The sequence below is a fragment of the Osmerus mordax genome, chromosome 1, assembly GCF_038355195.1.
Source record: "Osmerus mordax isolate fOsmMor3 chromosome 1, fOsmMor3.pri, whole genome shotgun sequence".
Taxonomy (NCBI): domain Eukaryota; kingdom Metazoa; phylum Chordata; class Actinopteri; order Osmeriformes; family Osmeridae; genus Osmerus; species Osmerus mordax.
The window spans coordinates 10,406,277-10,431,059 of NC_090050.1; the positions used below are offsets into that span (position 1 = coordinate 10,406,277).

Sequence of the window (24,783 nt, forward strand, 5' to 3'; positions counted from 1 at the left end):
TAAATGTCTCAATATTGACGGACGCTTTAATTTTCGATGCCTTTTTAAGATGAAACAACATTTGCGTAATAGCCATCATCCCCCCTGGAAGATAGACCGTAACGCAACCACAGTGGGAGGCAGAAACAAACGCAGAACGGTCGTACAACAAGAACAGAGTTGGTTCTGACCATCTGAAGGCGAGAACGCAGCAGCAGACAGCGTGCCGAGGTGATGCTTGTCACCTATGCTGTCAAATCAGCGTGTGAAGATTTCCAGTATTTTAATTAGATTGCCAGTCAGGCACAATGTGTGTCACTGGCGCTATAACGATGCCTGCAGCTGACTGTCATCTGTGTGCTTTGAAGTTCTACCGCCTCAGCTGGCTTTGTCCATTTGTTGATGTTTGGATGATAAACTCGAGCTATCTACATCTAAATCGGCTGGAGATGGGGGAAGTGTGGAAAAAAGGAATATCAACCTATGAATATACAGGCAAACTGTCTTTGTAGAAGGCCCACACGATATGAGAAGAAGCAACAACCAAAAAAACACTTTGTTCGCACGCAACCGTTTATATTCTGACATTTCTCGGCCATTTTGATCCCATCGACAAGGCCATTTATTTGACGTAGGAGTGTTTTTTTGATGCAAAAGGTCAGCCTAAATATATAACGCCTCCCTTCGGAGGCTCTGCCTCTGTCTTTGAGGGATTACTCTGCCATCGCATTGGCACGTCATCAGTGGAGTAGCCAGCTGGATCTGTGGCTGGCAGCGAGGGCCGCGTCGGTGCGATGCGTCTGTGCGGCAGCCCCGGCACAGGAGCTGTGGCTGCAGTCTGCTGCCGGAGCGGGAGAGCTCATGTCAGAATCATTTGCACGGTGTGTGGTGCGTGGTGCGTGAGGAGGAGTGGAGGCCCGAGGCCCGCTTCTCTCTCAAACTGCCTTACGTAAGTTGGAAGAAAAGGCTGTCGGTGACTCGGGCAGAGTCATTGGAGGCCGTGGGGGAGGGGGGGGGGGGGAGGGGGGGGGGGGTCTGAGTCTCCGAGAGAGATGTTCCGGGTCGTTCTGTTGTGGTGACGCTCCTTTCTCCGCCTCTTCTCCCGCAGTAGAACGTAGAACGCTAGAACGTGCGAGGCCTGTTTACCGGGAATAGAGGATGCCATTTTCAGTTCATCTTTTCCTTTTTATGGTTAAAATCCCCCCCCCCCCCCCGCTCCCTCGTGAACGAAGGATTGAACAAGTGAATGACAATTGTCTCTTCTGTCATTGTTTTCCGCAGGTTTGGCAGGAGATCCGGCCGACTTAGAAAAAAGAATAGAACTCTACGGGCAAAACCTTATACCTCCAAAGAAGCCAAAAACATTCTTACAGTTAGTATGGGAAGCCCTACAAGATGTGACCCTCATCATCCTGGAGATTGCAGCCATGATCTCCCTGGGGCTGTCCTTCTACCAGCCTCCTGGAGAGGGCAGCGAGTGTGAGTACCACTGACATCACTTCCTTTTACCCAGCCCCTCCACTTCCTGTCATGGTTCCAACACGGTAAATGCTGGTAAATATGCTAACATGTTATCGATCTTCAATAAGATGCCATTGGCCTATACCATATCATAGAGGGCCTGTACAATGATCTTATTTTTTTTTGCCTTGGTCATCCCAGACGGAGAATTGACCAGGCAAAATCGAGTCCTTCAAACGGCAGAGGTGACGAGTCACATCCCTCGCCATCCCACCGCTGCCTCTTTGAAGACGTGACTTATTCAGCTGTGGCCATAATGAGTGCGTGCGTGTAGACATCCGCCTCGTAGGAGCTAAACAGCCTCACTTAGGGTCTTGTTAACAAGAATGACGGTGCAGTCTGAGCCGCCTCAAACGAGGCGGGGCAGCGGGGGTACCCAGCGAAGGGAGTGGTTTCCGAGGGGGGGGGTTTAATGAAGTGTGCCACAGAGGAATAACCTTTAGGGGAAGGCCATACATCAAGCTGCTCGGCTGTAAAACGTGAAATGAAGACACAGCCATTAAGCATGGTGGTAGAGAAGATTCTGAGTAAGTCGTATCCATCATCATAAGCGTCGGGAATTCAATTACACATCCGATGGAAAATGATCTTTAGATCTCAACATATTTAGAGGGGAGCACTTTCAGGTTGGCCCCCAAGCTCGGGGGAGAGTCTTCTCCTCCGGCTCTCCCCTCTCACTCTGCGTGTCTCTCCAGCACAGCTGAATCCTGCAGCGAATGGCATGAATTAGCTCCACGGGCCACCTAAATAAAAGAGCCAAATGCCAATGGAATCGTTATTATGCAAATCGCTGCGTCCATCTGCGGATAGATAATCACAGTTCCATTTTAGTGAAGCGAGACTAACGCGCCGAGTCCGTACTCCTCACGTCGGAATCGAAATCCCCCATATTTTAACGCCGGAGATTTTCTCAAGGCTTCACTCACAAACGGGAACACGTTCGAATCGTCCAATGATGAACAAGAGTTGAGTTCTTCCGGCGCCACAGGCGTGAACATCACATTTGGAATACATCACGTTTTATCGTCAACGTGAACAGTTCTTGGAACTTGCGAGCCTTGGGCACAGTAAACGTCCAAACCATCTAGAAACGCGACAGGGCGTACCAGCGTTTTTGTTGTCGCATTGTGGTCGCTGCCAGTGCTGACGCAGGGTGTCTGAGGCCCTCGCTACGAGTGGCATTGTCTGTGTCTCCAGAGACAGATTAATGACAGTGTCTGTCTGTGTTTCCAGACAACCCCAATGTTGTCGAGATTGAATTAGAGCCCTCCAGGTCTCCAGGCCTCCAAGCCTGCCTCCCCGGCGGGCCAGATAAGCGAGCCCAGCACCCCTGCACCATCACCAGGAACCCCAGCTGAACGCTCTCTCCGCACGAGGCCAGCGGGGGAGGGGCGACGTGTGGGGCAGCCTCCAACCGCACGCTTTCAAATTGTATTTATAGGTCAAAAGCCTATGAGAGTGAGCGAGAGGAGGATGGAGGGGCGGGGTCGGATTGATTCCAATTTGCACATGAAAGGACTGGCAGTGGTGAAGGAGAGCGTTTTTAACTGTTTTCATATCAAACAACGCAGGGATGAAACCCTGCACAGCCAAATAGCCGAATAACTGTGATGTTGATGAAAGCTAAAACAAGTCTCCCCTGTCATATTTGCATTTCAGTGAGCCAAATGGCTGCCAGCCTAATACATTTTGTTACTTACTTCAGATATACAGCGTCAGTTGCTCTGGCTTGTTCTGTTTTATAGAGCGAACGCCTGCCTCTGTGTGACAAGCTGTATTTCATCCAAATGAGCAGCAGTATTTAGTGCGTTTCAGTTGCTTGAGTGCGCTGCTATAAAACATCGAAGCGGTTAGCGTTGGCAGTTCAGGACCACGGACAGCTTCAAATCATCTGCATGGCGTTACACACTGCCCATGTGCCGCAGGTGACGAAACCGAAAACCGCATCCATTTGAATTCGATTCAACCGAGAATCAAGCCGTTTGAAGTATATCTCAGGAAGATTTGCTCAATCGATGTACATCAGGTGGCATAGTTTGTGTATCGACTTTGGCAGAATAACAGCTCCCTCCTCTCTCCTCAGAGAGTTGCTGCTTTACTGAAAGTCACAGTGTGCATCCACTCCACTCTAGGACCGGCAGCACACCAGCCTCACTGCTCAGTGGATCGGTAAATGGTTTGGCCACCAGCTCCATCTCAAGACAATTACATTTACAACATGCAGCAATCCACCATGTCCCTGCAGCCAGCAGCCAGCATAGAGAACCAGGACCGGTTAAACCCAGGGGTTCCCCCTGCTCAACCAACACCAGGCCTGGATCCTAACGAGCCTCTCCTTCCCCTCAGTGGTTCCCCGCCCTGCTGAGGCCTGCTAGACCCTCCAGAACAGGCCTGCAGGGACCGACACGTGGTCGATCTGGCTGATTGCAGCGGCGTTCCATTGGAGTTAGTGCTTTTCTACTGAGACGTAATGTCTCTACTGAGGGCTGTAGAGCCTGTTCTGCCTGTGTGAAGGCAGAACGCCTTCCAGAGAAATAGATGGAGCAATATTAGCCTGTAATTAATGTTTATCCATTACGAAATAGACTGCAATCTGTCACAAAGGACTGGGAAGGGTTAGGGGAAGAATACAATCCTGAAGGTCATTCCTCTGCCGGGCAACGTCAAAATGTTTGGGACCAGTTTTGCAGTATGTCATTGGGGGGAAAATACACGTTCAATCATTCCTCTCGTAGCCATGCAGAGCAGACTGTGGGTGCCCGCGTGTCTCTGTGTGTACCGAAAGACCCGCACCCCAGCCCTCTCCCAGGGGTCCCCCTGTACGCGTGTGACCCCCCCGTGTGTCCTCTCCGTCCCGCAGTCTGCGGCAGTGCCGAAGCCGGGGCGGAAGACGAGGGCGAGGCGGAGGCCGGCTGGATCGAGGGCGCCGCCATCTTGCTGTCGGTCGTGTGCGTGGTGCTGGTGACGGCCTTCAACGACTGGAGCAAGGAGAAGCAGTTCAGGGGTTTACAGAACCGCATCGAGCAGGAGCAGAAGTTCCAGGTGGTGCGCGGCGCGCAGATCATACAGCTACCCGTAGCTGACATAGTGGTCGGGGACATCGCCCAGATCAAGTATGGTACGTGTGTCCGGGAGCTCCAAATGGCTGGTGGATGATTCCCAAATGGAAGATTCAGTCAGTTTAATGCTGCAGTAGAACTGTGGAATGTTCTAGAAACGGAAGAATTGTACTTTCATGTGAGGATGTCCTTCATGCGTTCCTGAACAGATGCCAGGCATGTCAGGGGCAGCTCTTCCTCTCTTGTTCCCCAGGTGACCTGCTCCCCGCTGACGGGATCTTGATACAAGGGAACGATGTGAAGATTGACGAGAGCTCTCTGACCGGAGAGTCGGACCACGTCAAGAAGGCTGCGGACAAGGACCCCATGCTGCTGTCTGGTAGGTTCCTGCCCTTCTGGGCTGCAGAAGAAAGGGATTTGATTTTCTCTTGAGACACACTGGACAGTACAGGCATGAGGAAAGGAGGTCAGTAGAGGGGAAGTCAGTGTTTCTAATGCTCGATGAAGTCTATTATTCCAGCCTGTCATTTTCAGGGTAAAGAAGGTTCTTAATTTTGATTTGAATATCAATGCAAAGAGAAACATGATTCATCTTGAATTTCTGTGTTCTATTAATTTTTTTCTCTCGCTTTGTCGCTTTCCCATATACAGCCAGATAATTAATGTATGCCGTAGGATTCAGGGCAATTTTATTTGACATCTGTCACCAGTTATTTTATTCCGGGGGATAATTTTCCTATCTGCCATGTGCTCTAATTGCAATTTTTTTTCTATTTTTAATCTTACATCGTTTAGCCTTCCAATTCATTGTATCTTCAGTGTTTGTTGGGTTTGCATTATTCAGGCTGAAAATGCTGTGGTTTTATCCTATTAGACTTGTGTCAGTGTTTTGACCGGTTTTCTCTTCCCATCTGCCCCTCCCCCCCCCCCCCCCCCCCCCCTCCGCCCCCCCCCCCCCCCCATCCCCTCTTCCCACCGCCCAGGTACCCATGTGATGGAGGGGTCAGGCCGCATGGTCGTGACAGCCGTCGGGGTCAACTCTCAGACCGGCATCATTTTCACTCTGCTGGGCGCAGGAGAGATAGGGGAGGAGGAGAAGAAAGAGAAGAAAGGTGTGTGTGTGCTGTGCTCCAACATGACCTGCTGTTAAGACTGTACACACACACACACACACATACGTCTTCACAAGCAGGAACGTGTACACTAACACACACACTCACGCGCACGCACACACACACACAGAAAGACACAACAAACTACTTATGTGGGTTCTAAAAGTGTGTTTCTCAAAGGGTGCTGTGTCGTATCTATAATGCTGTATTTCTAACGGAGATTTTAACCATAGCATTTTCTCCATACCACCCTATATGAATCTGAAAAGATGACGTGTAAATTCACCAACCGTCATTATAGACATCGACCTTCGCCACGGAATAGTGTTTCCAGAAGGTCGTCGTCGTATCGCGAGAACCGCACGCCTGAGCCCGTTCCCTTTGCTCCAGTGTACCACTGTGGGGTGTGGGGGCTGTGGGGTGTGGGGGCTGTGGGGTGTGGGGGCTGTGGGGTGTGGGGGCTGTGGGGTGTGGGGGCTGTGGGGTGTGGGGGCTGTGGGCTGTGGGGGCTGTGGGGTGTGGGGGCTGTGGGGTGTGGGGGCTGTGGGGTGTGGGGGCTGTGGGGTGTGGGGGCTGTGGGGTGTGGGGGCTGTGGGGTGTGGGGGCTGTGGGGTGTGGGGGCTGTGGGGTGTGGGGGCTGTGGGGTGTGGGGGCTGTGGGGTGTGGGGGCTGTGGGGTGTGGGGGCTGTGGGGGACGAGGCCACGCGGCCGACAGGTGGCTTCTTCTCCTTACTGTCTCCTCATTCTGACGATCACTATGCAGGTCAGACAGTGGAGGATGGCCACCTGAACGCAGGTAGAGTATGACGCTCTCGGTCCCTCCAGAAGCAGCTCCTCGTTTCACCGGGAACGGCTCTGTGACCCCTCTACTGACCCTACTAAATCCCTCCTCCTCCCCCGCCGCACCCCGCACCCTGCACCCCACACCCCTCCTCCTTGACCCTGCACCCCAGGCTCTGCCAGGGCCCTCGGGCCGCAACGCCGATTCACTTAAAAAGAGGAGCTTGAGCACCAACGCATCTTTTTAAGTATTGAATGACACATCTTTTTATCCATATCCGACCCTTACATAGACATGCTGAGTGGGGCTGAGACTGCCGAAAAGGCTACGCCATCTTCATAGAAGAGTAGGGTTTACCCAAAGGATAGCAGTCGATGTGAAGACAGCTCGCGGAATTGTGTATTCCCACCTTAACTGAGCATCTGTGTACTGCCTATCCCAGTTCAAGCTCTTTGAACAGCACTTTTAAGATGCTGCTAGACCAGACAGCCTCCTCCAGGGTGCTGCATTATGGATAACAGACCCGACAGCAGTCTAAACAGTGTATGCAGTCGTTTGAGGCTTTTTCGAACCGCACTGGTTCTTTTGGCCTGTCATACCATACTAGGTTGGTTTCACGGACACAGATCAGGCCGAGGACTAGACCAGGTCTTTAAGTATAGGATCTGATGATGCTTGTCAGCTGTGGGCTTCATCTGGGAACCATGAAACAGGACGATCAAGTACACTTTACAGCTAACTTGTGTGAAGTGTATGCGTATGTTAATTGCCAACTAAACAAGCGGATAACCACAATGCTGATTTCTGTTCGAATTACAATACCTCGGTTATGATTTTCTAATGCTGAATGACATGATATGAATAACATGGTTGAGATAAACGAACCTAATCGATGTACTTTGTTGATATCTCTTGGTAGTACTTTGAATGCGTCAAATATACTCCCATTATGACATGGAGTTGTTGTCTTAATTTAAACCTTTTCACTTTAATCAATCTCCAGCTAAATTTCCTGTTTTAGTTTTTTTGGGGGGGAAAATTGGTATTCATTATCTTTCTGACCTATTGATCATTGTGTTATTTGGGGTATGGGGATTTTAGTTAACGTTTTGATCATAAACCTTTTTATTGTTGCATATTGAATGTTACAACATAATCCAGTACCTTGCATCCCTCATGCCCATACAGCAGGAAGAAGGATGCTACAAAAACATTAACTGTGGTCTCACTGAACCATGTTATAACCATGTTATTTATTCACTGTTGTGAATATTATGATTTTTTTTACCCATTATGACTTTGCTAGACTCCCATCCCTCTACCAACCCCATCGCCACTATAACTACTGATGGTGCAGCAGGCGCAAATGCCCCTGGTAATGCCAGCCTAGTCAATGGTAGGTTGACATGACGACCTGAGCTCCGTTGTCACCTTCTCCATGGGTACCCACTTCCCTCTCCGACTGTCTTGACCTCCCTATCTGCCAACTCTATAAACCTCACCTAAATGCATGACTCCCTCAGGTTGTGAACGATCCGCTTCCTGTTTCCTGTCCTGTTCCCTGTCTTATTTTCCTTCTTTTTCTTAAGTCTGAATCACCGAGTGAGGGATGTTGTAGTGGGGAACCAGAACTGATCCTCTGTTGTACAGCGTCACAGGCTTTGTGAAGCGTGTGTGTACACATTGTTCATGAGGCCTCCACCGATGCTCGTCGGGTGACCTGAAACCGCATTCTCGTGAAATCGGGCTCCACGAAACGCGGCTAACGTGTTCTCCACAGATTGTGTTTGTGACAGCCAGGGTTTGCTATCATTCCCGTGACGTAGTACGTTTGCTCACACGCGATCTTTTCCCCTACATGTGGAGTGTTTATGGACGTGTCCATAAAGTTACAGTTTACCTCGCCGTGAGTGGGGATTGGCTTGCTCTTACGGAGACTCTCTGTTGATCTGACACCTGTGTGCTGTGTGTGGGAGTGCGCTGGGCGCTGGGGTCATGTGAGTGTAGGGTCAGCGGGGGTTAATCCAGCAGATCCATGGTCCATTACAGTGTTTCGTGACTGATAACTAAAGGGGAATCGTCCGCTGCGCTCGCCCATTGTGGCCTGTTCAGCAGGCTTTTGTAAGCCCAGGGAGTAATCTTATAAAGCACTTTAGAGGGTCAGTGACGGGTCGTTGTTTTGCTCAGAACACCTAGCGCTGTGTTCCGACTGTTTACCGGCAATGTGCTGGCGACAGTGATGTGCTAAACGTGGCCACGTGAATGGGCGGATGAAGAAGAAGAAAAAAAAACGCTCGCATTGCGCGAGCTTGGTTACGAGCGTCGACACATGCTCAGTCAGAATCCCAGTCGTCCCACCTCGAAACTCAGGCCTGTCTGGTCCCTGCGTTCCATCCAACTATCGTCCCTCTGGCTTTCCCCCTGACAACGTTTACATTCCAGCCTTCCTCCCTAACCCTGTGTGTCCCTCGCATGCTCATTCTGACGTGCGTGTCCCTCTGCATGCTGCGTGTCGTTACCGTGTGTGTCTGCGTGGCTCTAGCGCTCATTGTTGGTGTGTTGACTTTGTGATACTGCTGTACCTGTGTCTTGATACCCCCGTGACAATTTTCAGTGGGTTTTTGTGTACTGTTGATATGTGGAATTTTCCTGTAACCATTCATGTGAGTATGTCACTGACATCCTTTCCAAAAGAGCACGCCCACATGTAGAACACATTCAAATACAACCGTACATTATTACAATAACTGTAGAGGACTTCTGACGCACAAAACTGCACACACAAGCACACAAACGAACACACACACACACACACACACACACACACACACACACACACACAGGGAGAGAGTAGATTCCGGCATAACACAATGTCTCACTGCAGTCTAACTGTATACAGTCTATGACATTGGAAATATGACTTCCACTAATCTTATGTTTAATGTTTCTCTAAACATTTGCCAATCACATGACTATATTTACTCAGTTTGTGAGTTGTTATCGTTTTCTAGTGGTCAGAACCACAAGTACAGAGTACTCCTACACATATTATAACACTGCATTCCTACAAACAGAGTACCAGTATGTGCAGCTTCTCTGTTATGTGACTGTCACAGAGATGTTGAATAAAACTCATTTTTCTGTCTTCCTTTTTATTTTTGATTTGACTGTAAATGTCCTTGTCATGAATGTTTTTTTGTCTGCTTTGTTTATTTTTGTTATGTGTCTTGTATGTCTCCATCATAGGTAAAATGCAGGATGGCAATATGGAGAACAACCAGACCAAAGGTAACCAACCCACTTTCACTCTTCCCCCCTCTGGTTCCTCCTCCTCCTCTTCCTCCTCCTCTCTGGTCCGGCCCGTAGGCTAGCTCAGACCACAGTCCCACCATCCGGCCTGACTGCCTGTCTGTCTACAGTGTCGTCACTATTGTGTTGTGGCTGTGTCCTGTTCACTGCTAGCTTGTCTCAGTCCCTCAGCTAGCTGCCTCTCAGGCCCCTCCCCCACCCCCCTGATCTCCCCTGATCTTCACTTGTGTTCCAGTGGTAACGCAGTACACCACAGCCTTGGCGTGGAAACCATTTATGTTGTGGGGTTGGAAGTGTTTATCGGTGAAATGGTAAAAAAAAAGTAAAAGGCTGACACTACCTTCATTGCGTTGATCCAAAACAGGGAGAATTACTGTTGATAATGGATTGCAGTCATGAAGCACTGTGTGTCTAAAGTGTTAAAGTGATGTAGGTTTGTATTGTTTAAGAGTAAGCGAGGGCAAAATGATTTGTGACTGTTGTGCATTTGTGAACTCCCTGAAAGTAACTGAACGAACATCGAAATTTAGATACGACAATTGAAGCAGGGTCATTAAAATGTTAAGAGTTTAGCAATACAACCTGTAGAATTGTCAATCCCAGAACAGACTCCAGTATGTATAGTAATGTTCAGTAGAGGGCTCAGTGATGTGAAGATCTATAGCTGTCAGATGTGGTGCACATATCTTTATTACAGTTCATTACAGTTGTGGGGAATTGTTTTCTGGCTGAATGCTGAAATTGACTGTTAACTTGACCACTGGACTGTGAGATCTAGAGCTGTTTGATGGATTTCCACTTTTCTGCACAGGACTCATCTCTTGTAATATACCATCCCTCTCCCAGACTGTAACGCTAAGCACAAACGTATATAGTAGCGTGTTACTGCCCCTTAAGACTGTTTTATATGTCCTTGAGATAATCGGAAATAACATTTTGATAAAGTATCCAAAAAAGGTACAGGCTTTGGGAAGTTGGGATGTTATGTTAATGTCTGACAGGATCAGCCAATCAGGATCCAATGACATGTCCGGTTCTTCCTCTTTCCCTGTGATCCCGACCCCCCTCGGTCCTCCCCGGTACGATACTCCGGAGCCATTCACAGAGCCAGGGTGTGTGTCTTCTCCTTGTTGCAGTCAAAAAGCAGGACGGCGCCGCCGCCATGGAGATGCAGCCCCTGAAGAGCGCCGAGGGCGGAGAGACGGAGGAGAAGGAGAAGAAGAAAGCCAACGTCTCCAAGAAAGAGAAGTCGGTCCTGCAGGGGAAGCTCACCAAGCTGGCCGTCCAGATCGGCAAAGCAGGTAAAGGGTGGTGTTATGGAGTTCTAATTATTACGCATGTCTTTGAGAGAGAGAGAGAGAGAGAGAACTTTCTAGTATGGGACTTGGGTTCATCATTCATGACGCTCTTCTGAGACTGTATGACGTAATTTTTTTCCGAGGTCATATATGCACCATTTTCCCTCTAAGCTACAAGCTAAACCCTCCCTGATTGGTCCTGGCAGGTCTGGTGATGTCAGCCATCACGGTCATCATCCTGGTGCTGTACTTTGCCGTCGACAACTTTGTGCTCCAGAAGAGACCGTGGATGCCCGAGTGCACGCCGGTCTACATCCAGTACTTTGTCAAGTTCTTCATCATCGGTGTCACCGTGCTGGTGGTGGCTGTACCTGAAGGCCTGCCACTGGCTGTCACCATCTCCCTGGCCTACTCAGTCAAGGTGCAGCGCCTTTAGCCTCTTTCAGCATACACATGTGACCGTAATTACGCCGATAATCCTTTTTGGCCTTTTTCGATTTTTATTTGCATTAGCTGGCAAGTAACTGGCTTCACTTTTGACGTTGAACTTTCTCAAAGGATCACATTTGATGCATTCACAAGTCTATTGTCCGGTTTCGCCTACGATACACACAGCCGGCCTCCTTTTGCCATCCTGCCTCCAGCAATCGAAGGAGGCAGGGCAGGACGGCCAACTCCTTCGCGTTCACGCCATCGCTTCAAATTAATTTGTGTTTCCGTCCTTCTCATTTCATCCCCAGAAAATGATGAAGGATAACAACTTGGTACGCCATCTGGACGCTTGCGAGACGATGGGCAACGCCACGGCGATCTGCTCCGACAAGACGGGCACCCTGACCACCAACCGCATGACGGTAGTCCAGGCGTACGTAGGCGACGTCCACCACAAGGCGGTCCCTGACCCCAGCAGCCTGCCGCCCAAGACACTGGAGATTCTGATCAACGCCATAGCCCTGAACAGCGCCTACACCACCAAGATACTGGTCAGTTGAATGGTCCCTTCATTACTGTGCGTGCTGTGGATCCATTTGGACTGATTTTGACTTCTCGGCCCCAGTTTCTCAGACATGGATTAAACCTTACTCCCTTAAGCCACCTGACTCCCCAATAAACCATTATTGGGGAGTCAGGTGGCTGAGCGGTGAGGGAATCGGGCTAGTAATTCGAAGGTTGCCAGTTCGATTCCCGGTCATGCCAACTGACTTTGTGTCCTTGGGCAAGGCACTTCACCCTACTTGCCTCGGGGGGATGTCCCTGTACTTACTGTAAGTCGCTCTGGATAAGAGCGTCTGCTAAATGACTAAATGTAAATGTAAAATGTAAACCTGGTCCTGAAGTAAGAGCACATTTCAGTGAATGATCTCCTTTGAAAAGGTTTGGAATCTAGGACTAGGCTTAATCCAGGTCTGGGGAAACTGGGCCCTTATCTTTAAGGTGTATATAGATCCTACGAAGAAGATCTAGATCCACTTGATGTGGTTAGTAGTGCTGTGTGTTTCAGCTGGGGTAGGAGCAGGAATATCTTAAACAGGGTCCCAGCTGGGGCACTCCAGCATCGTCTTAATGAAATAAACCTTGTTTGACTACCGTAGGGCATGGACGGAGCCTCTGTACCACCACACAACTTCTACCAACCACAAGTCCTTCACTTCGTTTTAATATAAGAGTCACTCCTTAATTAAACATGGCTCTCTCAAAACCCCATTAGAAAGTCAAATGTATGTGCAGATGCTAATGCGATTAGTCCCCAGAGCTTTAGAACGTTAGAACAGACAGTAGATGAAGGTTTAGCGCTAGCCACGATGCACCGCAACGAGCCACAAAATGGAAGCTGGCCTACATTTAGCAGCCGGCACAAAATGGTGCTAATTGGAGTGATGGTTTCCTCGCCATCTGCCTCCCAATTTAGAGTGTCAAGTCATATACTGGGGAGGCAGAAATCATTAAAAACCCATCGTCCTAAATAGTCTGCGAGTTCCATGAGTGCTCAAACACATGCATCCGCCGTTCATTCAGTTACCTTAGTGTGAATGTATGTCTTGAGACTTGCTGTAGGCTCATGTTGACGCTTTTGAATAGAAACGTCACTTATGCCAGATGCAATTACTTGATCTTCTCCCAGTGGGGAACAGGTGTTTTGCAGTCATGATCCATTCAATTAAATATGAGTTCAAATAGACAGAGATTAAACCCAAGCGAAGGGAAGCTTGACAGAGAATGGAATGTGTTGTGGTAGAAGACAACAGAAGGTGTGTGTGGAGGCCTGCAGGTTGGCGGAGCCTCAGTCTGACTTGTCCAGCTGGTCTCAGACAGGTAAGCCCAGGCTGACCAGCGAACTGGCTTGCCAGAATGAAGACCCTCACAGTTCACACGTAGTCAGAATAATCCTCTTACTGGCACTACCCAAATGAAACACACACCATCTGCCGAACTGGCACCTGCCCTACCTTACCTGCTCTACCATACCTGGGTGAACAGTACCTGCTTGCACGTTCCGTACTGTAAATTGGTTTAGAGTGACACCAGCGATTGAGTGTACTCTTCTAGATCAAATGGATTCACTTTACTCGACCTCGTATTTATGTTTCTGGGGGAATTCTAAAAAGGAAAACAAGATATTCAGTGTTGTAAAGTCACAAAAACATTCTAGGAAATGTCTGTTATATCATGACACGGGACTTGTAACTGCTGAACTGGATGGAAACAATTGGCTAGGATCAGAGTGGCAGTAAAGAAAGCAGCTTAGGTCCGAGAGAGGGAAAAATGCAAGTGGGTTTAATGAAAGGATTTGTAATTTTAATCTCCTTATACTGTACATACAAAAAGATGTTGCATCATGAAGCTGAGTGGTCTAGCCAGTCCTACAGTAGAGGTATGCAAGGCACAACCTCATGGTTATAACATATAGAAACTTGTGCATGCGCTACATAAGGTTTGCCACAAGGAAGAATGTGAGCCTTTAAAATACCTTCAAATGCTTGGTATGCGTGTTAACTGGATTGTTTGGAGTGATGAAGCCAACTGGGAGAAATCGCCACCCTCTCCATGCAGAATGAATCTGTTCACTGTTTTGGTGTCGCACATCTTAGCTGTGTTGTACGTGTGTAGACTCGAGCATCATCCATCAGAGAACAGACGAAATGGAGAATCTCCTTAAGGTGTCCTCTACTCTACAAGCCCCGGCTCTCTCTCTCTCCCTCTCTCTCCATTTCTCTGCCTCTCCCCCCTCTCTCCCTCTGAGTCCTCCCCCCCCTTCTCCATTACTCTCTCTCCTCCTCCTCTCCCTTTCGCATCCTCTGTCATCTTCTGTCTTCCTCTCTCTCTCTCTCTCTCTCTCTCTCTCTCTCTCTCTCTCTCTCTCTCTCTCTCTCTCTCTCTCTCTCTCTCTCTCTCTCTTTCTCTCTCTCTCTCCCCCTTTGTCTGTCTCTCTCTTCCCATCTCCCCCTCTCTCCATCCCGCTGCATTGATCCGTTTTGGCTTAAGAAGTCAACAGTGGCCTCCTTAACACTCACCCCCCCCCCCCCCCCCCCCCCCTTCCCATCCCCCCAGGATCGCTGGGCTGGGATTACGTAACACCGCTGGTTCTCCTGGGACCGCCACAGAAGCCTTTGATAACCAGCAAACAAAGAAAGGCTTTGATATCTATCTAATTTCAGTTTCCCTCTCATGGTTAATGGAGCCGGACCATTTCTGGGCACGTGAACCCCACGTGTGGGATTGCACCACATGCGATCCCACACCCCTCCCTCCACCACACACACACACACACACACACACACACACACACACACACACACACACACACACAGTCTTCAATCCCACACCCCTCCCTCCACCACACACACACACACACACACACACACACACACACACACACACACACACACACACACAGTCTTCAATCCCACACCCCTCCCCCCAACCACACATACACACACACACACACATTCTCTCCGTGTCTGTCTCTAATTACTCTGTGAACCTCTGCTCACACACAGCTCTGCATGAGCCCCATGGTAGGTAGTGCTACCTCAGTTAGCCTCACCTGTCTCCTGACTGGCCTGCGCGATGAGCTGTACATGACTACGCTAACTGGGATGATGGAAATGACACAAACATTTCTTTCTTGCGCTTCCCAAAAATACACCTACGTTTCCCCCCCACATAATTGGTCTTCTTTTCAACCGACTGCGCCGCTAGCATTTTCTTTCTCATCTCAATGCCCATTTCCTGTCTAACATAACTCGTGACCTCGAACCCGACACTGGAACCTGATCCCGGTTCTGAGACGGAGAGATGGTGTGGATGTAGCTAAGCCAGCCACCGCGTGTCGTGTTGTCAGACATCACCGATACCATAGGAGATGCTATCCAGATCTGTGCTCTCTCTTCCTCCAGGGCCACTCTCATGTTGCCTCCGCCACCTGCTCTACTGACCTCCGTGGTCACAGGCCGGAAAGGTCATTGCTTCTGACACCGGCGGCATGCTGCCCCGGACCCTATGACTGACTCGTGACATCAGGAGGGCCAGTGCCACTGAGAGCATGTGGTAACAAGGAGCCACGTTGCATTAGTGCTGTTTGACACGATCACTGCACTTTGGTAGGGAAGGCTTGTTTTTGTGCTGTTACCTGAGTGGTGGCTCAGGTTTGGTTCAGTGTGCCTGCCTCCAAGCTCAGGGAGATAAGAGACGGGGAGGCAGGTGACGCAGGAGAGACAGGGGGCAGGAGAGGCAGGCGAGACAGGAGGCAGGAGAGAGAGGAGAGGCAGGAGAGGCTGGAGGCAGGAGAGACTGGAGGCAGGAGAGACTGGAGGCAGGAGAGGCTGGAGGGAGGAGAGACTGGAGGCAGGAGAGGCTGGACAGAGGCTCCTCAGTGCGCACCTAGCCCGTCTCAGACCGGAAGACTTAGTGAGGCTCCGTGTGCCAATGGCCAGGCTTAAGATCAGCAGGCTAGCGCAGTCTTGCGGTGTGTAGGATAGCGCTTTGTCACCCTGCCGAGAGAGAGCAGGCGGGGGAGAGGGAGAGACCCCAGGCTTAAGAGGAAGTGCGGATGCCAGATCTCCCCTCGGCATATGTCCCTGCCCGTGGGAGTGCCCAATGACCAGGGAGACGGCAGCTGTTTCCCCGCCTCACCCACGCCAGAGTGGGCCAGCTCTGCCGCTAGTACGCCACGTCCACGTCAACACTCCGACCAGAGGGGCCTCCGGAGGACTTGAACTTGATCTTGAACTACAGAACACCACGTAAACCTTCCAGTGCTAAGCTCACCCTGTGGTGTGGGTAAGCCTGAATACTTCCAACACTGTCAAAATATTATGACGGGGACTTGTCAGGCTTCCCTAAGGTATTAAAGTTGCAGTTAGACCTTTTTCCGTGAGGAAAACAAAGCATTTGGACCAGTAGTTTACATGACCTACTACTAACAACATTATCACCTTATCACCTTACCGTGTACACTCTTTGGTAACAGACTTATACCAAAGCAGCCAAAGAGGACACATGACACATAGCTGTGTATTTGACCTTAGCCTGAGAATAATCCTGATTATTCAGGTAGTGCACACTGCAGCCAGTGAAGCCACCAGGGCACGTTTTAATCTGTCTATGCATCCCTTCAGGGACCGATACGGGCCCACTAATGAAATAACCATGGACCCAATGGTCCAAGAAATCACATCTGGAAATGGAGGGGTAATGACAGCAGACAGGAGAAAAACATATTTTTAGAGTCTGCTTCCTGGACTTAGATTATGCATTATCCCTCGGCTAAAAATAACCCTCTGACTTCTCATTGGTCGCGGCCCAGGATTGGCTCTGCGTTTCCATTTGTTTAATTATTGGACTGATGCCAGGATTCAGACTGGAGGGCATTTCTCCATCTCTGTCAGGTAGAGCCCTCGTCCGTACCCACAGTGTCTTGCAGGTCCTCTGGAAGGGGATGTTTTGAACGCCGGCTGTTGCTAGGAGATCCTGCCTACTGGGAACCATTTAGGAGGCGTTCAGATGAGGCCATTAATACGATACTCTCATTAAGGAAAGACAGGTAATGTCTTAATGTAATGCGCTCATTAAGAAAAAGACTGCTTATTCTATTTGCTGCCGCAAACATGTCGTTAAGGATGTGTAATCCTGCCGGTCTGTTACGTACGTACATTCTAACACTATCCAGACACGTCTCATTATAAGACCAGTCCACAGATGATTTGATTTGAATGATTAATGACATTTTAAACAACTCCTCTACCTTCTTGAGCCGGACCCAGCAGCCTCGAAGAATAACTTGTTTTAACACCAGCGACCTGCATGTAGGCTTAGAGATCTCCAAGCTGTTGTTATTCATTTGATATCAATTCCAGTCGGGCTGTGGCTGCTTCCTGAGGAAATGCTCTTTTGAAATCAAGGAAATGAACTAATCTCAGATGTTCAGAGTACAAACTTTCTGTCGATATTTCTGGGGTTCGTGTGATACTTCTTCTAATCAGTTGCTAGGTGCTGTTGTTTCTCAGAAGTACCTGTGGTGTGTGTGTTCCTGTGTAAGTGCGTACATGTGATTGAGTTCCCCCTCGTGTTTATCAGCAACCAGAGAGCCACGAAGATGTTTATGAGATAGTCTTTCGAAGTTCCTCCAATAAACCTCAATATTTGCTGGAGCGCCTTAGAGAAAGTACAGTGAGCACCCAATGAGCTCTGTTCCAACCGCTCAGAGTGGGATCTCTTTACTTCTCACTTTCTGTCAACCACCAAACATTTACAGGATTATTTGAAACATGCCAATTCAAAAATATGTATCTTTTTTTACGTCCGCAGCATGTAGTGCAGACTGAGGTTGGTTTGCGCAGATTCCTTTTGAGGTTTGTGGTTTGCCTGGTAGCATGATCGTGGGTCCTACAGCCCTGAACATCTATTTTAAGGCCCACAACAGCGGGGTTGTCCTGTTAGCTAGCAGTACGTCAGAACCACACGGCTCGCAGAGCTGACAGGCTGTGCTTTAAACACAGGTGAAAGACACAGGCAATTTTGTCGAGAGTCTGCAGTAGAATGGTATGGAGAAAAACATGGGAAGGGAAGGAATAAGGAATCCCATATCCGCAAACCACTTACATCGGTACAAATGCATCGAACATGCCTGTAACGATTTTTCATGACAGAATGTCGCATGGTCTACATAATATGATATCCCCCCCGATAATAGAAAGGTAGTATGGCTCTGCAGTATTACAATGCTACCATGCAATATTATGATGGGATAAGAAAGATATAAGAGTATCTTATGAGACGATCTTATATCTTATAAGAGTATACGTGATAGAGGAGTAGAGATTCAGTGGAATAGGTGAGTGGCATAAAGGGGCAAGAGAGAGAGAGATGAGAGAAAGAGGACAGAGGGAGGACAGATAAAAAAAAGAGAAGGCGAGAGGAGTGAGAGAGAGAGCGGGAGAGAGAGAGAGAAACCCTCTCTCACTGGAGAGCCCCCTCTCTTCTCCACGTCACTCTGCGGTCGGCCCGGCGTTTCCACGGCAACGGCGGAGTCAGAGCGCCGTTCCGCAGGCTGGCCTCGTGGAACAGCCCAGGAGAAACTGGAGTCACATTCTCCACCTCCAGCCTCGCCCCCCCCCCCCCCCCCCCCCGCCCCCGCCTCCTGATCGGCTCCCCGTCCCGGCAGACGCTCAGTTTGAACGTGTGGACGTACTGGAGATAGATGGCTGTGTTCCGCTTCGATGACGGCGCGCCGAACAGTGCAAGAACCGTATGAGTGAAATGAATTAAATGACCACAACCGTTTCTTTTTTACTTCAAGGAGACACCACATTTTCCAGCTCAGAGTTCCTCTTCCTCCTCCCACTTGCCCCCACTCTCCCCGCTGCTCCTCAAACCTCGCCCATATCGATTCATTGACACCTTGTCGAACGCCCTTGTGTGTCCACAGCCTCCCGACAAGGAGGGAGGTCTCCCCAAGCAGGTGGGCAACAAGACGGAGTGCGGCCTGCTGGGCCTGATCATGGACCTGAAGAGGGACTACCAGCCCATCAGGAACCAGATCCCTGAGGAGAAGCTCTACAAGGTCTACACCTTCAACTCCGTCCGGAAGTCCATGAGCACCGTCATCAAGCTGCCCAACGGGAGCTTCCGCATGTACAGCAAGGGAGCCTCCGAGATCGTCCTCAAGAAGTGAGTCGACCCTGCGTGTGTCCACGTCCTGCGTCCGTGACCCTCCCCCCCCCCGTGGTAGACGTCACTAAGTCCCTCCTCCACTCCTCTGCCCCCCCCCCCCTTTCCAGGTGCACCTGGATCCTGAACGAGGTCGGCGAGCCCCGCGTGTTCCGCCCCAGGGACAAGGACGAGATGGTGAAGAAGGTGATCGAGCCGATGGCGTGCGACGGCCTGAGGACCATCTGCGTCGGCTACCGCGACTTCCCCGCCGAGCCCGAGCCCAACTGGGACGACGAGAACGGCATCCTGAACGAGCTGACGGCCGTGTGCGTCGTGGGGATCGAGGACCCGGTCAGACCAGAGGTAAGACAAAGTCCGGTAGCACAACCCCCACGCAGAATGGTGTCACGCACTACAGCACGGCCTTCGCGTCGAATTCGGGAGGGAGACTGAGAATTGGCATCGCCTTGACAGACACGGAGCTCAATTAGATGCTTCGTGTCAAAAACGATGCGACAGTGGGAATTTGCTAAATTGAGCTGCTTCAGTCCGGTCACGTGATGAAAGAGAGAGAGCAGCAGTGTAGGTAATGTTATAAATAGATTTTGGAAATTGATTCAAAATGTGTTTTTTACATATCCATAAAAGTCTCTGGTGCAGGAGATAGTGTATACAGGAAGAGGTGTCCTTAACTGGCAGTTATTTTGCACCCAGCAAGGAAGACAGAAAAAACCCCAACCTCCTGCATAATTCAACCAGCTCATTTTATCTTTTTCCATTTCCCTTACCTCTCTTTCTCTCTCCCTCTCTCTTTCTCTCTCTCTCGGTTTTTCTCTCTCTCTCTCTCTGGGGCAACATTGTAAAACTGACAGTTTGTGAAAGGCATATCCAGAAAACATCTCCTGAGCATGAAATACAAGAAAATAAAGTACCTATCATGTTTACCAATCGGTGACCTTTACACAGGCAAAGTAATCCTGTTTCTAAAAGTCTTGTACCAAATACCACTAGTTGATTTAACTTTGCAACAACACATTTGCATAGATGGAGTTGGATAGAGTACTTTTTAAAGCAGAGGGAAATACCAAGACGACTGACAAAGATACAGATTGGCAGGGACAGATAAAGAGAGAGAGAGGAGATAGAGGGATGAGAGAGAGAGAGAGGAGGCGAGAGAGAGAGAGAGAGAGAGAGAGAGAGAGAGAGAGAGAGAGAGAGAGAGAGAGAGAGAGAGATAAATACTGTTACTGACTCACCTTTAACCTCTGGCCCCGAACCCCAAAGTTGACCATAAAAGGAGACTCTCCCTCTCCCTCCTTGTGTATTTCATGAAGTAAACTTTTTTCTCCCTTTGGCTATCTCTGATCTTGTGGATAAACATCTCCGATACCGCCTGGGAGACGGTCTACTGAACTATCCAAAGATTTCCTTCCACCTCCCCTAGCTCCTTCTCATTTAATTTTCACTTCAAAACCTCCAATGTGCAGGAGTGAGATTCAGCTGATATTTGCATGAAACACATTCCTGGTCTCCATGGAATAAATTATACATATTATTACACCGAAAGCGGGGTAAACGTCAGTCAGCTCCCTGCTTCCACTTGTTGTTGAACGTGTTCCGAGTCAAGCCTTCTCAATGTGGACTTCTCCTCGTGTTGCTTGGCTGGTTCCAGATTCCCCCCCGGCGACGGCATCTCTAAATGATTGTTTACTTTGTAGATTCATTAACTTTGTTTTCATGCTAAGGTAGTCGAAGCCCGCCCAACCCTCAACTTTATGGATCTCATTGTGTAAACCGCCCCCTCGTTCTGTCTCTCAACGTGTAAATGAGTGTGTGCGTGTAGGACATCTAGCCTGTTGGATGTGTTATGTATGCATACGCATTGCGGTGGTGTACTCATTTAGCGGTGGATCCTGTGATCGGCCCGGCGAGTAGCAGGGTGCGTGGGTTTGGAGAGCAAGCTCGCCCACGTTGACCTTCGCATTCAGAGGAGCGACACAGTGCTCAGAATTAATGCCCTGCTCAGTCTCTCCTATGGATCCATCTGGAGCCATGACGCTACGCTGCAGCAGAAACAATGGCCGTCCCAGATCCATGTTCCTCAAACGCTTTCAGAAAGTTTCTTCTCGGAAACTGCTACGGAGTCATCGGGTGCGTTTTAACGCTGCCATTCAAGTTAACAATGGTCCTATGCGTGTGTGTGTGTGTTTGCACGCGTGTGTGTGTGTGGCGTTCGTGTGCCCCCCCCCGCAGGTGCCCGACGCCATCAAGAGGTGCCAGCGCGCGGGGATCACAGTGCGCATGGTGACCGGCGACAACATCAACACGGCCCGCGCCATCGCCATCAAGTGTGGCATCATCCACCCGGGAGAGGACTTCCTGTGCATCGACGGGAAAGAGTTCAACAGGAGGATCCGCAACGAGAAAGGAGAGGTAGGGGAACCGACGGAGAGCGAGACGTGCCCGTCCCCGTGGACTCCATTCAAACCTAACGGACGCGGGCTGTTGAAAGGTCGCGGGCGGGCGGGCGGGATTAAAACGTTCTCTCACCGTCCTCTGCAGGTTGAGCAGGAGCGTATTGACAAGGTGTGGCCCAAGCTGCGAGTCCTGGCCCGGTCCTCTCCTACTGACAAACACACACTGGTCAAAGGTGAGCCCGGACAGAGTAGTCTCTCAGGACTACAGTATATCTACTCCCTGTTCCGTTTCCCGATTTTTTTACTACTATATATGGATATGTTTGGTGTGTTGTAGGCTTGTGCTACGGTAAACACAGCACATACATGACCTGTTCCACACAGTGAACTGAGAGCCAGTCTTCTCTCTCATGTCACACAAACTTGAATGTCGGGATGTGTGCGTGTTTGTGTCAGGTATAATTGACAGCTGTCTGGGAGACCAGAGGCAGGTCGTGGCTGTGACAGGAGATGGGACCAACGACGGGCCCGCTCTGAAGAAAGCGGACGTGGGCTTCGCTATGGTAGGAACTTCACGACCACATGGGCACTTCGCCTATCACCTGGCACATCTTCAATGTCGGAGGGATAAGGTTGAAATGGGAAAAAACACTTCTTGAACACTGCAATGCTTGGGTTGCCATTCCTTGCATGTGATGTCGGTTTAGCAACATGCTGCCGTTATTGTCGATTGTAAAAATGTTTTGCAGTAACACAACACTATAGGTGTGCTGTAGTATGACAGTAACTAACCCGTCCAACTTGACTGCTGTTCAGTCACCACGGCAACCTTCAATGGAACAAGGTCGCCCCCTAACGCTCAAAAATGGTTTCCAAAATCTCTTACACTGAGTCAGCGAGTTAGCGTAAATGAACTAAAACCCATTTATCAGTGCATAGAAAGGGTAACATTTGCATTGTATTCATTTAGCAGACGCTTTTATGATTCCCCCGCTCCACTAGATAGCAATTGTTCATTCATTTGAATTAAACTGGTTGTGTTAACGCATACATTAACACATACTTAGTCACAAGTCTGGATTTAGCTTTATTCTGACACTTCACACAGTACTCTTCTATGTTCTATTTTTACAAGCCTGCACTGAACCTTCATTAAAGATAGCTGTTTTTTTCTGCACTTCAAACACACCTTGCTTTGCCTGAAGCTCCTCTCGTGAGCAGAGCGGTATGTTGACAAGCTTGCAGCCAGCCAGGCAGGCAAGCAGGCAGCAGGCAGGCAGGCAGGCAGGCAGGCAGGAAAACAGTAAGAAAGGTGGACAAGCAGGCAAGTGGCAGACAAGCAAGCGATACCGCAGGGGAATGAAATCTCAAAGGCGAGTCTTTGTTATTAATAGAGAAGCCCTGGGGATTGGCTTGCACAAACACTCACCGAAGACATAGGTCCTAGCTTTGTCCACTGAGCAAGGGTCTGTTTGACCTTCCTACCAATAGGGAATCGCTGGGACAGACGTGGCCAAGGAGGCCTCAGACATCATCCTGACGGACGACAACTTCTCCAGCATCGTCAAGGCCGTGATGTGGGGGAGGAACGTGTACGACAGCATCTCCAAGTTCCTGCAGTTCCAGCTCACCGTCAACGTGGTGGCCGTCATCGTGGCCTTCACTGGGGCCTGCATCACACAGGTATAGCCTTCACTGGGGCCTGCATCACACAGGTATAGCCTTCACTGAGTCCTGCATCACACAGGTATAGCCTTCACTGAGGCCTGCATCACACAGGTATAGCCTTCACTGAGGCCTGCATCACACAGGTATAGCCTTCACTGGGGCCTGCATCACACAGGTATAGCCTTCACTGGGGCCTGCATCACACAGGTATAGCCTTCACTGGGGCCTTCATCACACAGGTATAGCCTTCACTGAGGCCTGCATCACACAGGTAAAGAAGGGGCTGTGTTTGAATTTAGTGTGTGTGTGTTTGTATGTGGTGTGTGTGTTTTAATGCGGTGTTTGTATGGGGTGCGTGCGTGTTTGTACGTGGTGTGTGTTCGATTGATTGAATGCAGTATGTTGTATTCACTAGCTCAGCAGACTTAGTTGACAACCATAGGCAGAGTTGCGCTCAAGAAGACAACTGGCAGTGAGTGAACCCATTGGAAGGGTTTCCTGGCGCTCTAACAGTACGACGTTGTGTGGGCCTGCAGGACTCTCCTCTGAAGGCAGTGCAGATGTTGTGGGTGAACCTGATCATGGATACCTTCGCCTCTCTGGCCCTGGCCACAGAGCCCCCCACAGAGTCCCTCCTAATGAGGAAGCCCTACGGCCGCAACAAGGCCCTCATCTCCAGCACCATGACCAAGAACATTCTGGGCCACGGTATCTACCAGCTCATTATCATCTTCACCCTACTCTTCGCGGGTATGTATAGTACAGTACCACACCGCTACCGGACTTTCAAATCAATATTTTTTTGGTCCATAGGGACTAGACCAGTGTTTCCCAACCTACTGTCCTCAGGGCTAGGTGGTTCAGATGTTTAGACTTCTACAGAGCTGGATGACAATCCGTTCATTTGAATCAGGTATATTGGAGCAGGGAAATTGCATATACAGGACTAGTGGGCCCTGAGGACCAGTGTTGAGAAACATGGGACTAGACCAACCTATGATGATGGGAATTCATCAGGACAAAGACACTGATTGGCTTGCTGTTGCCGTCCACCTCCGCAGGCGAGGTGATCTTTGACATCGACAGCGGCAGGAACGCCCCCCTCCACTCCCCTCCGTCGGAGCACTACACCATCATCTTCAACACCTTTGTCATGATGCAGCTGTTCAACGAGATCAACGCCCGGAAGATCCACGGCGAGAGGAACGTCTTCGACGGCATCTTCCGGAACCCCATCTTCTGTTCCATCGTGTTCGGAACGTTCGCCATCCAGGTAGGACCGCAAAAGAGGACGCGAGTCCGCGGAGCCACGAGCGGTTTAGACGGGCAGTCACCAAACGTGATTTGTGTTTTCTCTCTGGTCATGTGTGTTCCGGGTCTCCCTGCGTCTACGACTTTTCTGACCTTCTTATTTACGATAACGGCTCAGCGAGCAGGGATTTGAAAACAAACAGACCAAAAATGAGACGAAAATGAAAGGTCTGATGC

General features: G+C 49.7%; 1 protein-coding gene across 6 annotated transcripts in view; it reads left to right on the plus strand.

The window, feature by feature from the left end:
- The window catches only part of atp2b2 (ATPase plasma membrane Ca2+ transporting 2), a 70,489-nt gene that overhangs the window by 38,457 nt on the left and 7,249 nt on the right, over positions 1-24,783 (plus strand). For all 6 annotated transcript variants that reach the window (XM_067246840.1, XM_067246872.1, XM_067246865.1 and 3 more), the window contains exons 3-19: positions 1,261-1,458; positions 4,361-4,618; positions 4,813-4,938; positions 5,543-5,671; positions 6,435-6,467; positions 9,699-9,740; positions 10,898-11,062; positions 11,266-11,480; positions 11,800-12,042; positions 18,987-19,228; positions 19,339-19,573; positions 21,464-21,643; positions 21,773-21,860; positions 22,084-22,190; positions 23,119-23,310; positions 23,832-24,045; positions 24,357-24,568. In XM_067246840.1, coding sequence (XP_067102941.1) covers positions 1,261-1,458; positions 4,361-4,618; positions 4,813-4,938; positions 5,543-5,671; positions 6,435-6,467; positions 9,699-9,740; positions 10,898-11,062; positions 11,266-11,480; positions 11,800-12,042; positions 18,987-19,228; positions 19,339-19,573; positions 21,464-21,643; positions 21,773-21,860; positions 22,084-22,190; positions 23,119-23,310; positions 23,832-24,045; positions 24,357-24,568 — 2,879 coding nt within the window. The remainder of the gene's footprint in view (positions 1-1,260; positions 1,459-4,360; positions 4,619-4,812; positions 4,939-5,542; positions 5,672-6,434; positions 6,468-9,698; positions 9,741-10,897; positions 11,063-11,265; positions 11,481-11,799; positions 12,043-18,986; positions 19,229-19,338; positions 19,574-21,463; positions 21,644-21,772; positions 21,861-22,083; positions 22,191-23,118; positions 23,311-23,831; positions 24,046-24,356; positions 24,569-24,783) is intronic.